General features: G+C 41.4%; 1 protein-coding gene across 1 annotated transcript; it reads left to right on the forward strand.

Moving 5' to 3' along the window:
- The first annotated feature begins 13,140 nt into the window (after window positions 1–13,140).
- LOC147637540 (uncharacterized) lies at window positions 13,141–14,278 on the forward strand. The gene has a single exon (XM_086799320.1). It carries the CDS (start codon window positions 13,211–13,213, stop codon window positions 13,952–13,954), a length of 744 nt encoding a protein of 247 aa, XP_086655446.1. The 5' UTR covers window positions 13,141–13,210; the 3' UTR covers window positions 13,955–14,278.
- The last annotated feature ends 1,206 nt before the right edge of the window (window positions 14,279–15,484 follow it).

Genomic DNA, 15,484 nt, shown 5'->3' on the forward strand with positions numbered 1-15,484 from the left:
ATCAAACCAACTCCGATTTTCAATCTGAAGATTTAGGGATCTGTATCAGATACCTAATGGTTAATTTGAACCCTCAATTGTACCAAAATACAGTGATTAGTACTGATTAACCACTGATTAGCAAATTAATGCTCTGTTTTGTGTACAGAAAACAGAGTATGCGGAGAGTCCAGATCTGGTGCCTTCCACTTTAAATGAGCTCAAATGCTTTCAAAGGCATCAATAGCAATGAGTCTAGTAGAGGATTATGCCAAGAAACATAAGATTTGACCAAATATTGAAAGCTTAATCTCTATTTTACCAAAGTCACCTGCAGATTTAATGAAGAGCTTGGATCTCACTGTAGACTTGATGAAATTGAATTCTGTCTTCACCAGCTTGTAGAGCATGCTTGAAAACCCCCGGGGCTAAGAGGAATTGAAGCAATTTGATTTGATGAGCACAAGATCTGCAAATCACTTAGAAAAAACAGCACTGACTTCATCGTCGATTTCTCCTGATTTACTTCGCGGTTTGCTGCACCGTTTTGATGTGCTTGTAGCCAAGGATGTTGGCTAGCTTGTGTTAGAAGCTTGTGCCCTAATTCTATGTGTGCAAGGTGCTAGAGATCCTCCACTGGCTGGGGGTGAAGGGGGAAGTGAAAAACTAACTAAAAATTTGATTTTTTGCTAATTATCTACTAATCCTAATTAATTAGATAATGGGCTCATAAATCTGATGGATTCTAGGCATGGCCCTGATACCATGTTGAAATTTGAGCATAATGATGAGCTATGGTGGATCAAACACTAGAATCAACATCATTAACAAAGTGATTAGCAAATGATTAAGACGTAATTAGTGAATAATTAGCAAATAGATTAATGTAGGCATGGATACTCAAAAACCAGCAAATTCTCATTAGGGCTATGCCTCAATTTATAGAGTTTACATCAAGCATCAAATCCCATTGATTTCTCCATGATTCACTCCCAGAATATCTCCACCTCTTGCCTGATTCTCTCCACCTCTTCTCTTTTCCCTAAATATCTCCCAGAATAACTCCACACTCCTAAATTCTCTCATGCTACCCTTTATTCTCTCCCAGTAGATTCTTCTCACCTTTTCACAGGTTCTTTCACAATTACATCTCCTCTTTTACAGCCTCTATCCAAGAGCTTGTTCCCACACACACCCTATTCACTTGTATATTTCAACAGGTGTGAGGCTTAAATTAGAAAGTCCAAGGGTGCCTATGGGGGGAAAGGTGAAGGCTTTGTCCCACATGCCCACTCCACTCCTTGGGGGGGTAGACTATATATAGAGCTTCACTCCCCTTAAGCTTTCACTTGAGAGAAAGCTATGGAGGCTCACTCTCCTATATATATATATTTCAAAAGATCGAGGCCGGGGTCGATTGGGGCTTTTTTCTTTTTCAATTTTTTTTTCAATAAAAAAAATTCCTTCCACGTGGATTGGATTAATTTAATTTTTTTATTTTTTATTTTATTTTTTTTTACTTAAAAATATTTTTTAAAAAAAATATTTTAGCTCATGTGCACCTAGGGCTAGCCGCTTGTCACTGCGGCGCCCTCTGAGGCTGCCAACACAGCAGCACAGTGCGCAGCAGCTCTTCTATCCTCTGTCTACATGCACGCACGCACACACTAACACTAACTAACTTACTGCTCTAACACAGCTAACACACAGAACTGAAATGTGCAGAGAATGAAGAAAGCAGAACTGAAAAATGACTGAAGAACAGCAGCAAACACACAATCACGCCTCTCTTTGCCTTTCTTGCAGGATAAAATAGACTTCAAACAGCAACCCAAGCTGCATCTGGAGCTTGGTGCAGGGCAACTCCCCCCGACAGCGGCGCCAAAAATGTGCGCTCTTGCCGCACGTGTCGGAGCTAGGGACTTGCCAAGCACTGTGTGCGAGCCACGAATGGCTGCAAGCACACAACCAGGAAACCAGCAAGCTCAAAACAGGGAGCAATGGTGTGTCACTCACCACTCAGACCGCCGTCTCGTGAAGGATTCTCATGCCGCGGCGACGATGAAGAAGGAGCCGCCGCCGCCGCTCTACTGCCTCGCCACCGCCGCCGTGCCACCATGCAATGCTCAATTGCTACACACACACTCTCTCTCTCTCTCTCTCACACACACACACGCGCGCGCGCTGGAGAAGGAGATGGAGAAGATGAAGCAAGAGCACTTGTCAACACTCAGAGAATGAGAGGTTTTAGCTTACATTTGACTTTTATATGTGACCTAGCCGTTCACACATGGGTACCCACACATGGCCGGTCGATCCTAACCCTTATCCTGATGAAATTCGAGGTGCGCCTCTCATCGGCGATCACCCAATCCCCTTACCCTTTACATGTGGTGCCGACAAGCCCGGCCCATTGTTGAAATTTGAGCATAATGATGAGCTATGGTGGATCAAACACTAGAATCAACATCATTAACAAAGTGATTAAGAAATAATTAAGACGTAATTAGTGGGTAATTAGCAAATAGATTAATGTAAGCATGGATACTCAAAAACCAGCAAATTCTCATTAGGGCAATGCCTCAATTTATAGAGTTTACATCAAGCATCAAATCTCATTGATTTCTCCATGATTCACTCCCAGAATATCTCCACATTTTGCCTGATTCTCTCCACCTCTTCTCTTTTCCTTGAATATCTCCCAAAATAACTCCACACTCCTAAATTATCTCATGCTACCCTTTATTCTCTCCCAGTAGATTCTTCTCACCTTTTCACAGGTTCTTTCACAATTACATCTCCTCTTTTACAGCCTCTATCTAAGAGCTTGTTCCCACACACACCCTATTCACTTGTATTTTCAACACCTCCCCTCAAGTGAATACTCCTAGTACACCTAGACCCTATACCAAGTTTGCCTCCCCTTACTTGGTAGTCCGCGACCAGTGTCTATACCTCCCCTCAAGTTATTTCATCAAGTTATCTCAGCACACCTGGACCCTGTATCAAGTTTCTCTCTTACTTGATAGCCTGCGAACGACCAGTGCCTCGAGTCCCTAAACTCATAGTCCTTGACACTCTCTCTCTTTATGTGTCCAAGGCTTACTATAGTTGCCCGCGACCTTGACTAAAGTGCTCACACATACATCTACCAAGTGGCCTACATCATCGGTGGCTCAGAGGTGGCTTTACTTTGTTGGGGCAGGTTACATTAGGTTGTGGGATCTCTCTCTCTCTCTCTCAGAGATTTTTACATGGCTCCTCACTCTTTGGAGCCTCACATCTTCTCTTTTCTTCAGTCTTCTCGTGGCAGCATCTCTCCACGCGTCCGTCTCTTCTTTCAGTCTTCTTGTGGCAGCTTCTCTTCTTGTGGCAGCTTCTCTTCTCGTGTCCATGTCTTCCTTTAGATCTTCTTGGTGTGGATCCTCTTCTTGGAAAGAGATATTCTTCTTTTTCTATGGCTGGGGCCATGAGCTCGTCCGTCAGGTCATTTTGCTCCATGTGAGCAACATGTTTCAATGTTTTGCTGACAGTTCCTTTGGGTTTTTGATGTTTATATTTTGTCATTATGCAATGCAAACCCAAAAATATGCGGGAGGTCTTACCTCTTGCCTTATTTCGGATAAGGGCAGTGTCTGTTCCCATTTTTACACTGATGCAATGTGCCCAATACATAATGCGTATAGCATTCATTTTCATGCACATTCCAAATGCAACTTTGGCTGTGAATAATCTTGAATTTGAGTGAGATTTACAGGAATTAACAAAGGGTTAAATGCAAAATAATGATTTTCACAATTTTATCAGCACAATTTTACCAGAAATTACATTAAATTAAGGGTAACCAATTTGTACGGGATGGTTGGAGTATCAAACCAACTCCGATTTGCAATCTGAAGTTATAGGGATCTGTATCAGATACCTAATGGTTAATTTAAACCCTCAATTGCACCAAAATATAGTGATTAGTACTGATTAATCACTGATTAGCAAATTAATGCTCTGTTTTGTGTGCAGAAGACAGAGTATGCAGGGAGTCCAGATCTGGTGCCTTCCACTTCAAATGAGCTCAAATGCTTTCAAAGGCATCAATAGCAATGAGTCTAGTAGAGGATTAAGCCAAGAAACACAAGATTTGACCAAATATTGAAAGCTTAATCTTTGTTTTACCAAAGTCACCTGCAGATTTGATGAAGAGCTTGGATCTCAATGTAGACTTGATGAAATTGAAGACTGTCTTCACCAGCTTGTAGAGCATGCTTGAAAACACCTTGGGCTAGAAGGAATTAGAAACATTTGAACTGAGCTTGAAGAAATCTTCAATTCCCTTTAGAAAAATGGCACCCAGTAATTGAGCTCCCGCCGGCGTTTTGCGCTGAATTGGGCCACAAGATTTGAGTTGTGTGTAGCCCTATGAGTCTACTATAAGTACCTAAAAGGGCTTAGCCTAATGTTATGTGTGCAAGGAGAATGGAGTCCTCCACTGGCTGGGGGTGAAGGGGAGAAGTGAAAACTCACTAAAATTTTGATTATTTGCTAATTTTCTACTAATCCTAATTAATTAACTAATGGGCTCATAAATCTGATGGATTTTAGGCATGGCTCTGATACCATGTTGAAATTTGAGCATAATGATGAGCTATGGTGGATCAAACACTAGAATCAACATCATTAACAAAGTGATTAAGAAATAATTAAGACGTAATTAGTAGGTAATTAGCAAATAGATTAATGTAGGCATGGATACTCAAAAACCAGCAAATTCTCATTAGGGTATTGCCTCAATTTATAGAGTTTACATCAAGCATCAAATCCCATTGATTTCTCCATGATTCACTCCCAGAATATCTCCACCTTTTGCCTGATTCTCTCCACCTCTTCTCTTTTCCCTGAATATCTCCCAGAATAACTCCACACTCCTAAATTCTCTCATGCTACCCTTTATTCTCTCCCAGTAGATTCTTCTCACCTTTTCACAGGTTCTTTCACAATTACATCTCCTCTTTTAAAGCCTCTATCCAAGAGCTTGTTCCCACACACACTCTATTCACTTGTATTTTCAACACCCATGACTCAGAATACGTAAAATAATTATATGACGTAAAAAGTAATACGTCTCAATGTCTGCCATAGGTTAACAGCATATATTGTAAAACCTTTGACCATGATACTAAAAAGTGTCCCACTTCATTCACAATTGACTCAAAACCTCCATCTCTCGTGTACTAAACAGAAATAGTCCAAAGGGTAAAAACTGCTCAAGAAGCACTTAATCGAACACTTCAGTGTTTCTATTATCATGGACCTCACAAGGTTAGTGGGCTCAACATGAGTTATACCAAGACATAAAGAACTCCATAAAATAGGACTGTGAGGATTCGCAAGTTTCCAAACAGACCTCATTAAGAATTATCAAAGGGCCAAGTGTGCCAGTGTACGCATTGGGTACTCTTGAAAAAGCAAATAGAGGATGAAAGTGAATGGGAATATGAAACAGGAACAGGATCTAAAGCTAAAACAAAAATTAAAACACCCGTGGTTCCTTTGGAAGATTCTATCATGGTATGGTTGGATCTTCCTACAGGCAATGATGTTAAGCGCAAACGCGCATTGATTAGCCCTCGCGCTAGTCATAACATCATGTCAATAGACACTTGGGTGTCATTAGGACAACCTAAACTTATCCCAATGGACAATAGTCTTGCAAGAGGAGCCAATGGACAAAACATTGAAGTTCCAAGTTACTTTAACTACACTACTCAAACAATTGATATAGTGATATGGAACTCATATTCCATGTTACCCTAGATTCCCTTGAGTATGATGTCGTCCTTGGTGGAACTTGGATAGGTGAATCGTTGTATTCAATAGATGATTCCATGCAAATAGTCACCTTGAACACTTCTACAGGCAATGTACAATTGCTATTATAGGAGAAAGAAACCTTGCAGGAATTGGAACTTCCAACATATCTTACTGAAAAGATCCCTAGGATTTTGGTTGGATTGGAAATTTCAAATAAAATCACCACAGCTCAAGTACAACTTTAATCAACACGAGAACATAATCTCATGACCCTCGAGCTATGGGATTTGTTAGGTCAACCAACACTAACAGCACATCCTAAAAGGATTACCTTTACACAAGACTTGAACATTCCATGTTTGGGGTACTTTGAACATACAATGTATATTGAAACTAGCCCCCTCACTTGTAAGTTTTTTGTGGTTGAGTATGTGTTGGAAGTAGATTTGATCTTGGGGCATGAATGGACTATTACTGCCTAAGCACCACTATGCTTTGCTCGCGAGATAGAGTCATCATGATGGTCAATGACAAAAAGTTGACAATACCATACTGCAAGGAAGAGAATCCAACTTTAATGGATATCTATGATGCTGAACGAAAAAGGATACAAGCCTCTTCCACAAAAGCCCCTCTACACAATGACCTACCATCTACGTCAACAACCGACTCCATTAGAGCATGTACTCCAACCCCATCCTCACCTACGAAGTTCGATGCCAAAACTTTGCAATCAATGGCTATTCCTAAAGAAGTTTCCATAGCCCAACCATCTATCTCTAACAAGAAACTCAAAGGAAAAGTCCTAGAGCCTATGCATCTTCATCGACAAACCTCACCAAAGGAGACAATCACATGCTCAAAGGCCTCGTCATCAATAGCCACTCCACAAGAGACTCCATCCTCATCATCATCAACAATGCCCATGAGTCTCAAAACCTGCAACCTCAGCGCCAACCAAAGTAAAGTAGGGCCCCAAACCTTCCAAATCAACCCAAAAGAAAACTCCACCCTGAGAACCACAATGAAGGTGTCTTAATAGTATCAAAATGTGGGTGGAGAAGCAGCTATTTGTAGCTCAAGGCTACTATAATCAAATTTCGGTACCTCAACAGTCAAAGTCTCTTCCTCAACATAGCACTCGGAGGTCAAGGAAAAATAAAAGTACTCCACAACACAGTCCACAAAAGCCTCCACCAAGTCATCAAGTGTGGGTACCAAAAACACTGCTGCACGCCCAAGGGTACTACCAAATAAATACCAAAGCTTGGGTCCCCAAGCGCATCACAAAGTCCCCTAAGCTTGCACAAAGAATAAAGCCTCAACACCAAACACATCGGCCACCAGTTTACAATGTTCATCAAAGATGGGTGCCTGTGCATGTGCTTCAACAATAAGGATACTATGATGGTAATTCCATCATATGGTCGCCAAAAACGAACAATGTGAAGAAAACCTCACCACCAACTTCAACCCCAACAGCTTCACCTAAAGTTCGACAAAAATGGAGGCCCAAGTAACAAGCAAATCACTCAACCACTCTCGTGCATTCAGCACCAACATAAGAGCTCTTGTATTCAAGCAAACAATCAGTAGTCTTACATACTGCCTCGATAACATTTGAGCAACAAATTCAAGAATCAATACCCACGTCTACAATGGAAGCTTATGAGCGCATCAAGGACAAAATAACAATGCTCTTATTGCCCCTCTGGATGTGAGAAATAAGTGCACAAGAAGCTGTTGCTCGCAAGTCATGACCTAGCTAACCCATAAAATCAATTAAAATCAAAAAAATATCAAGCTCAAAACCTGCAACTTCACGAGGTCAAAACTTGCAATCTCACAGAATTACCTCTCACGGAATTCTAGTTCACGGCTTGAACTTTCATGGAATTCCATTTCATGGCCTGCAAATTCACGAAATTCCATCTCACGGAATTACACTTCACGGAATTCCATTTCCCAGCTTACAAATTCATGGAATTAAATCTCACCAAACTACAATTCATGGAATTCCATCTCACGGAATTACACTTCATGGAATTCTATCTCGGCCTGTACTTTCACGGGATTAGGCAATCTCACGGAATATCCCTTCATGGCCAAAAAACCTGTAATCTCACGAGTTCGGGTTCCTCACAAATTATAATCTCACAACTTAAGAACCTGCACTTTCACGATTTAAGCCTCATCATAGATTAAGCCATATCACGCATTAACACTTTCCCAACGATCTTCAATAGCCATTATATATTTGTTAAGCTTATTGCTTACTATTCTTTTGGCTAAATTAATGTAGCAGGTGCTTCATGAGTACATATCCATACTCATGCACTGGAGAACATTTGCACCAAAGCCTCACCATCGACAACTTCTTAGTGCCTCTCTAGATGGGGGGGCCATGGTGGGCGAAAGCCTGGTCAATGGTACAACCCATCGCCTAGAATTTTCCTTCAAATTACAAACCTCTCCAAACGACACTACCATCTTTACAAATCAATGATCTTTAATCCTTCGTGAAGATGTCTATATTAGCCTTGCAAGTCAACTTAATTCTTTCAATCCTCACCAACAAGTGGCTAATTCAACACAGAGCGATTCAATAAGAAGAGGGAAAGTTAACCCAATTCTAGGATTGACAAGAGCTACCAACATTATCTTACATCAAGGAGTCACAGTAGATATACCAAAGGGTCATACATTCAATATATGAAGCAATAGTATCTAAAGAGCTACAACTTGGACGGGCATCCGTAATGGTGTGATGGAGTATTTATGGCCATTCTCGCTTCAAGAGCATGTGGTAGCAAGTTAGGATGAAGTCCTAAGTGATGTACTTCATGGATATATTATGAGAGTAGTCATTGTAATTGCATTAGGCCTCTTATGAGCCTAAAGTGCCCGGCCAGCCATAGTTTAAGTGAGTGTGAACACTTATGGCCATGTATATAAGTGAATTTCTCTCATAATACAAGAGACTCTCCCATTGTGCAATTGAGTCTTGCTCTTGCTAATCTCTCCCTAATGCATGCTCGTTGAGTGTGTGTGAGTGAAGTGAAGTGAGATGAGGGACGAGTACCCTTAGTGCAATGCCGACAGTGTGACAACGCTCACGGGAGGCATAGTGGAATTGCTTCTCAAGGAGTTGTAGAGCTTGGAGACCTCAAGGGTTACGAGCTCTGCCATTGGAAAGATCCTCACGACAGTTGCGGTTCACCAAGTAATCTCTTTTTGGATGTGTTTCAAGGAGGGTGTTCGTGAGCCATAACACCACATTGATCAACTTTGACTCACTATGCACAAAAAAGTATAAGGCTATGTGCAAGCTTACTTTAAAGTTACATGCAAAGAATTCCAAGACACTCATTACTAAAGCCAAAGTATTTGTCATTGTGTGCACAAGTGAATGAATTTGAGATAAAGATGGATAAATTTTCATTGTTTTGCAATGCAACAAAGAAGAGAGGGTTTAAAAAATAGTCAAATCTTTCTCCACATAAGCTTGAGACAACCATTGGACCACAAGGCTTTTGAACTCTTCAAGACACAATGTTGATTGGACCATAAAGTGAAGTGTATTGAAAAGACACATATTCAATGGAAACTTTGAGTTAAAGTGAAAATCAATTAATATGAGCTGTAAAAAATTTAAGTCTATTTCACAATTATCCATTTGGGAAGCGTAAAGAGGTGATTATGCTGCTGGGATAGTACAATGGGGGCGATAGATAGGTATCCAACAAAAAGATTACATTTCAAGTTATCTAGGATGTAGAAGGAGTTGGGCTAAAACCAATTACACAACCTTGATTGTCAACCAAAAATGAACCCACTTGAGTAATTTCAGAGAGTAACACCCTAGTTAGAACAACATTTTTTTGGTAAAGACTCACAAGAGAGTCTTCAAGCCTAAGCACTTTATCAACACTCTTACCAATCAAGGTCATATCAATAGCTAGTCCACTAGGTGCAACAATTCGAGCTTGAGTAATTTTAGGATATATACACATACAATTTTCTTTCCATGTATTTAAGCACTCACTTTTACCTCTTTGCCATATCCCATCTTAGATATTTGTACATGGAAGGCAGCTTCAAGCTCGCGTTTGCGTTTGTCTCCAAAAACAAGTGTTAATAATGTGATGTCCAAGATAGAGAGAGTGTTAGGCAGCTCCTTCCGAATGCCAATGTTTCGAGTGACAAACATGACAATTTCACCTCTTCGAAACTGGTCAACCATTTGATGGTAAACATTTTTCCTCTTGTTCACAAAGGTAAGCTGCAATGCAAGCTTCTTGTGAGACACTTACAAAAAAACTACATAGAAATTAAGCATTGAAGAGACTTATAGTTGCTAAATCCATTGTTGAGGTTGGACCATCTGCAATGGTCAATTGCTCAAAGTTACCAACACCTCTACTCTTTTGAACTTTGTCAATTTGAATAACAACAAAGCCAATGGTAGCTTTCAAGGTAGGATCACTTCATGCTTTAAGAAAGTAGTTACGAATTTGTATTTCAGGCACAAATATTAAAGATATTTAAAAGGGCTCAACCTTGAGTATAAAAGTAGTAACATCTACACACAAAGAAAAGGGAGCACTTCCCCCATCATTAGCACTTTTAGGAACAACATTTGCACCTTCTATGCAGATACATGCATTTTCTTCTACTTTGTCCACAAATTTCTGAATAAACCCTGCACTAATCACTAAGGTTATAGAACTAAAGCCCTCCCTATCAACGAGATCCGCTTTTAAGTACTTCTTATGATCTTTGTTGCCTTAAATGTACCATAAACATTCAGTACCCTACCCTCAAAAGCAAAACGAAGGCTGCTATTGGTAATTTGTGAGATACTAAGCAATAAGAGATAGAGAAGATTGGGCAAAAGTGTGAGGAACAATTGAGATCAACTTTCCTTTGCTTAGCTCCTCATTAATTTTACACACTGCAGCACAAAGTATGAATCATCATTTGGTTTTATAAGGATTAGGTGATAGTGTGGAGAAAGAGGTTTTACCTTTCTTTCCTTTGTCAGCAAATAGTTCTCTATTTACTTTACGCTTAGAGTGTTGGCCTCTCTCTTCCTGAGAGCTTTTGGAAACAATTCCTTCGATTTGTGGACAAGAAAGATGGGGATCTTCAAAGGACACACAATCAGACTTTAAACACCATTCACAAGTTAATGATGTTGAGGGAGAATGCACACCCTGTTCATCCTACTCAATAGCTTTAGAAGAAGACGTGGCAAAACTATTTTCTAGATAAAGAAAAAAAAGCTAAGCTTTTTAACACAATAGTCTAAGATTAAAATATGTTTTAAAGACTAAGTAAATTTACCATTGTCACAATCCATGTTGGAGAGCTCCATGCTTGTTGGAAATTTCCAAACAACTTTTCATTGGCACAGGCAAAATACCCACAAGCATGAGACGCTTCTTTATATAGTAGTTGGGTACATGTGCTTTAATTTTTTCATATAATTCATTTCATTTATTTAATAATTACATTTCTTTTTTTTTTTGCTTTTTGCAAAGCACAGAAGACTGTGAGTTGCGACTTTCTTCAAGCTCGAAAACTCAATATACATTTTCAATACAATGAAGAAAAATTCACACGATTAAAGCCACACAACTTCTAAAATAGAATTTTTACAAGAAAAAAAAATTGAAAGTGATAATATTGATAATAATGATCCTTACCCTCAGATTTACAAATCGACTTCAGAAATCACACATAAAATCTCACATTCACTAATTAAATCAGCCGACCACGAAAATATGCACCCACTCTCTACGTTTACTCACACGCAGTCTCATTGAAGACTTCTCTTGCACAGAAAAAACAACATTACACCAGAAAAAAAAACAAAAAGCGTATCAATAAACAATTTGCAGGTCACCAGAATAATAAGTATTCGGAAAATTTTACTTTTCTTATTTTGCCTTGTAGGTTCTTGGAAAAATGGGCACCTAGGTGGTAGGTTAAGGCCGTGTATTTAGCCCGGCTCCAATTAACACATGCCTCTAGTACCCTACAAATCGATCTAATAAATTCTTCTTCTTCTTCTTCTTCTCTCTCTCTCTCTCTCTCTCTCTCTCTCTCTCTCTCTCTCTCTCTGTGTGTGTGTGTGTGTGTGTGCAAAATGAGTAGGAGAAGTGAATTAAAAGCATCACAGGCATCAAGGCCTCAGCATCAACCGCCCCTAACACCGATGCATCAGCATGAAGGCCCATGGAGCTTAGCAAATCAAAGCATCATTGGCATGAAAGCCTCAGCAGTCAGCATCAGCCCGCCGCCCCTAATAGAGACGCGTGCCCATGAAGGTTTGTTGATTCACATCATAGAGAGGCACAAGAGGTGGGTGGAGGGGCGCGAGCCCAAGTGTGGGTGGAGGGGCGCTTCCTGATGGACCATGAAGGTTTGCTGATTCACATCACAAAGAGGCACAAGAGGTGGGTGAAGGGGCGCGAGCCCAGAAGGGGCGCGCGGCCGAAGCTTCCCGATGGAGGAGCATCCCTTTATAAAGCCTCTAAATCTAATCTTCGCGACCCTTTCAGCCAATAGAAAAAAAGAAGCCTAACTAACCTTGGAAACGACCCACTACTTTTTATGAATCACCCACAAAAGCCATCATGAAAAAAAAAGCATGATGAACAAGACTTGGAAATGGCCCACTACTTCTCATGATTCTTTTTCCTTAGCCAAAAATAAGGAACCGATCACTAAGGCCTTGCGCGTGCCAAAAAGAGAGATGAGAGAGAAAGAAAGAGATGGGTGTGTGAGAAAGAGGGATGCATTGCTTTTTTGACGTTGAAAGCCTCAAGCCAAAAGGGTACAGTGTACACCAGTGTTCGAAAAAAACCCGGGTATAGTGTAATTTGCACGTGCAGATTTTTAAAATTACCTTCAAATTTGGAATATAAGGGTATAAAAACCTGCAGATTTTGAGGGGTTGTAGAATCAAAACCTTCAAAATTTGAAAATTTTCTTTATAAATAATTTCACAATTTTGAGATGAAGGTTTTTTACTTTTTGGGAAAATAGTTTTTTTCGAACACTGGCACTGTACATCATTGGTTGCCTCCAGTGGAAACAGGCGATAGACACTTTGACTTTGCACGGAGTTCTACTGCTACCAGAGGGTGCTTTTATGTGTGGGGCGGGGCTGGCCCGGACTTTGGCCGGTGGACACGGTTCGGGAGGAGACCAATTGACCGTGAGTCTCAACACAACGCTTTTCCGTCCATGCGACCGCGTCCATGCCATCACAGCTGACGGCTGCTGGTCAAGACACCTGAGTAACGCCCGATAACGACGCAGCGGGAAAAGAAAGCGCCGGCTTATATAAGCCAAAGCGAAGCAGGCGGCAAACATGGATGCTACCTCAAGGCAAGGTAGGACTCGAGTTCTGTAGATCATGGACGTAGAAAACTCTCCCCCGCGCGATATATCGCCATCTGACGGTGGCAAGCGCTTCAAGGGGGTGCGGATGAGGTCGTGGGGGAAGTGGGTGTCGGAGATCCGCCTTCCCAACACAAGGGCCAGGCTGTGGCTGGGCTCTTATGCCACCGCCGAGCAGGCAGCACGTGCATATGATGTGGCGTTTACCTGCCTGCGCGGCCCCTCTGCCACGTTAAACTTCCCCGACAGCCCGCCGGCGTACGCCCCTCTCGGCCTCCCGCACCACAGGATACAGGAGCTCGCCATCGCCGCCGGCGCGGCCATGTCAGGCGCCGCCCCCTCCGGCTCTCCCGGCTACCCTTCCAGCTTTATTTCTGAAGAAGAAGGTGATGACGGGAGCTCATGCCAACGGCCACAGCCGCAGCTCGAGGGCATCCAATCTGAGCAGATTGCAGATGGCCCTTCCACGCAATCCGGTCGATTAGACGACTACGACAGTTCTGCAGAGCTCTCTCTGGCTCAGCAGCTCTCCGAAATTTCCGTTTGCGTGCCACAACACTCAGCTCCCAGCACGTTCTACGACGCCGCGTGGGATAGTACACCCTTCTCCAACGAGCGGCTGCCTGGGTCCTCCCAGTGGGCGGTGACGGTGTGCGATCCTATCGTACCCCCCGACGAAGACGTCTGCACCACGTTTTCCGAGCCTTGCTTGTGGAGTTTCTGTACTCATCGTGATGAAAAAAAAAACTCTCTCTATTAAGCTTTCTTTTTCGATCAATAATTATATATATATATAAGCCAGCAGAAAACCTTTACATCAAAGTATCTTACCCCCACATTAAGTCATCTCTTTCTAATTAAATTTCACCCAGGTTCAGCGATATCTATTACTCCTTCCAACCAGCAATCCGTAGGTCAGTTGGTTAAAGTGGATGGTTTGTAACCCAAGGTCATAGGTTCGATCCACAGCTGCCTACATTGCATGGTGTTACCTTGTACCTTGTAGGTGTGTGTGTGTTTGTAAGAAGGGTATGCGGGACCCTCATGTAATAAAAATCATCCAACTTTATTTTATTTTTTTAAAGATATCTATTACTCCCTCTATTCGGGCTACTGTCTTAATAATTAATTAGTGCTCGTACTCGTGCTAATTAATTATTAACACACTAAGGTTTTCACCTTATGCAAAAAAAGATTTTTTTGAAAATTTCGTATCCTCACAGTCACGTAACGCTTCATCTCTCTCTCATCGTCATGCACGTAGCATGCTCTCTCTCATCGTCATGCTCTTTCTCTCATCATCGCCGTGCTCTTTCTCTCTCTCTCGCTTCGTCTCGTTGTCATCCATGTACAGTTGTCTGGCATAGTCCACTTGTTTCACTTTGACCACAATATAGTTGTCAAGCCATGGCACTACTTGTTACACCTTAACAACATACACCCGTCAAGCATGGTCTCAAGCTAGGTAACCAATATTTAATGCGGGGTCACCCATGATACTAATTCACTAGGATGGCACACTAGCATCCGGGCGTCCTCGTCTCGTCCTCATTCACAACTAAAGGGTAAACATTATGTAACAGTGAGTAAAGATCTCATTTTGAAATGGTGTGTCTGTTTTCTATTATCTATTGAAATGCTAGCTAGGGGGCTTGGGTGAGAAATCCCTTGTACCTGAGCATAACACACCCTTAAATTTGAATCGGATCTCATGGAGCCCTATAGCTATAACCATGGGCTGGATGGTGGTGGACATAACCATTGGATCCGATAAATGTTTTTTGATAAGGGAATTAAGGGTTATACCAATTTAGTTAAGATTGAGAACAATTTAGATTTGATCATAGTTTAATAGAATCTACTAGAGTATTGCTCCTCAAGTTTTATGCTAGTGAGCCTCGAGGAGCCGCCAAGTATAACGAGCCTTTATAGAGGTTGCAAAGGAAAGCCCAAGGATTGGTGACAATCTGGAGGAATCCCCCTCTTCTATTAGACAAGGGTATTAAGTCAAGCACATGAAGCTGGTGGGAAAGCCTTTTGCCTAAGATACCATAGGGAGAGGCCCCAAGTGAGTGACTTTACCCGGTTATGAATAGCTTCTGCTCGATTCTGTATATATATAAATAGGGGGTAGGGTGATGGTTTCAAAGCAGACCAAGGTTTTTAAAGCCTAGGTTATATGGAGCTATCATACTTAGGTGTTTCATGATCTTAGATTACTCTCTATGATCCCGAGTGTACGACTATAAGGACTTATTATCCATGTGAAGGAAGGTTAAGATTCTGAGGT

This window comes from Cibotium barometz, chromosome 6 (assembly GCF_041138505.1).
Source record: "Cibotium barometz isolate CiBa-2024 chromosome 6, ASM4113850v1, whole genome shotgun sequence".
In the NCBI taxonomy this organism is placed as follows: Eukaryota; Viridiplantae; Streptophyta; class Polypodiopsida; order Cyatheales; family Cibotiaceae; genus Cibotium; species Cibotium barometz.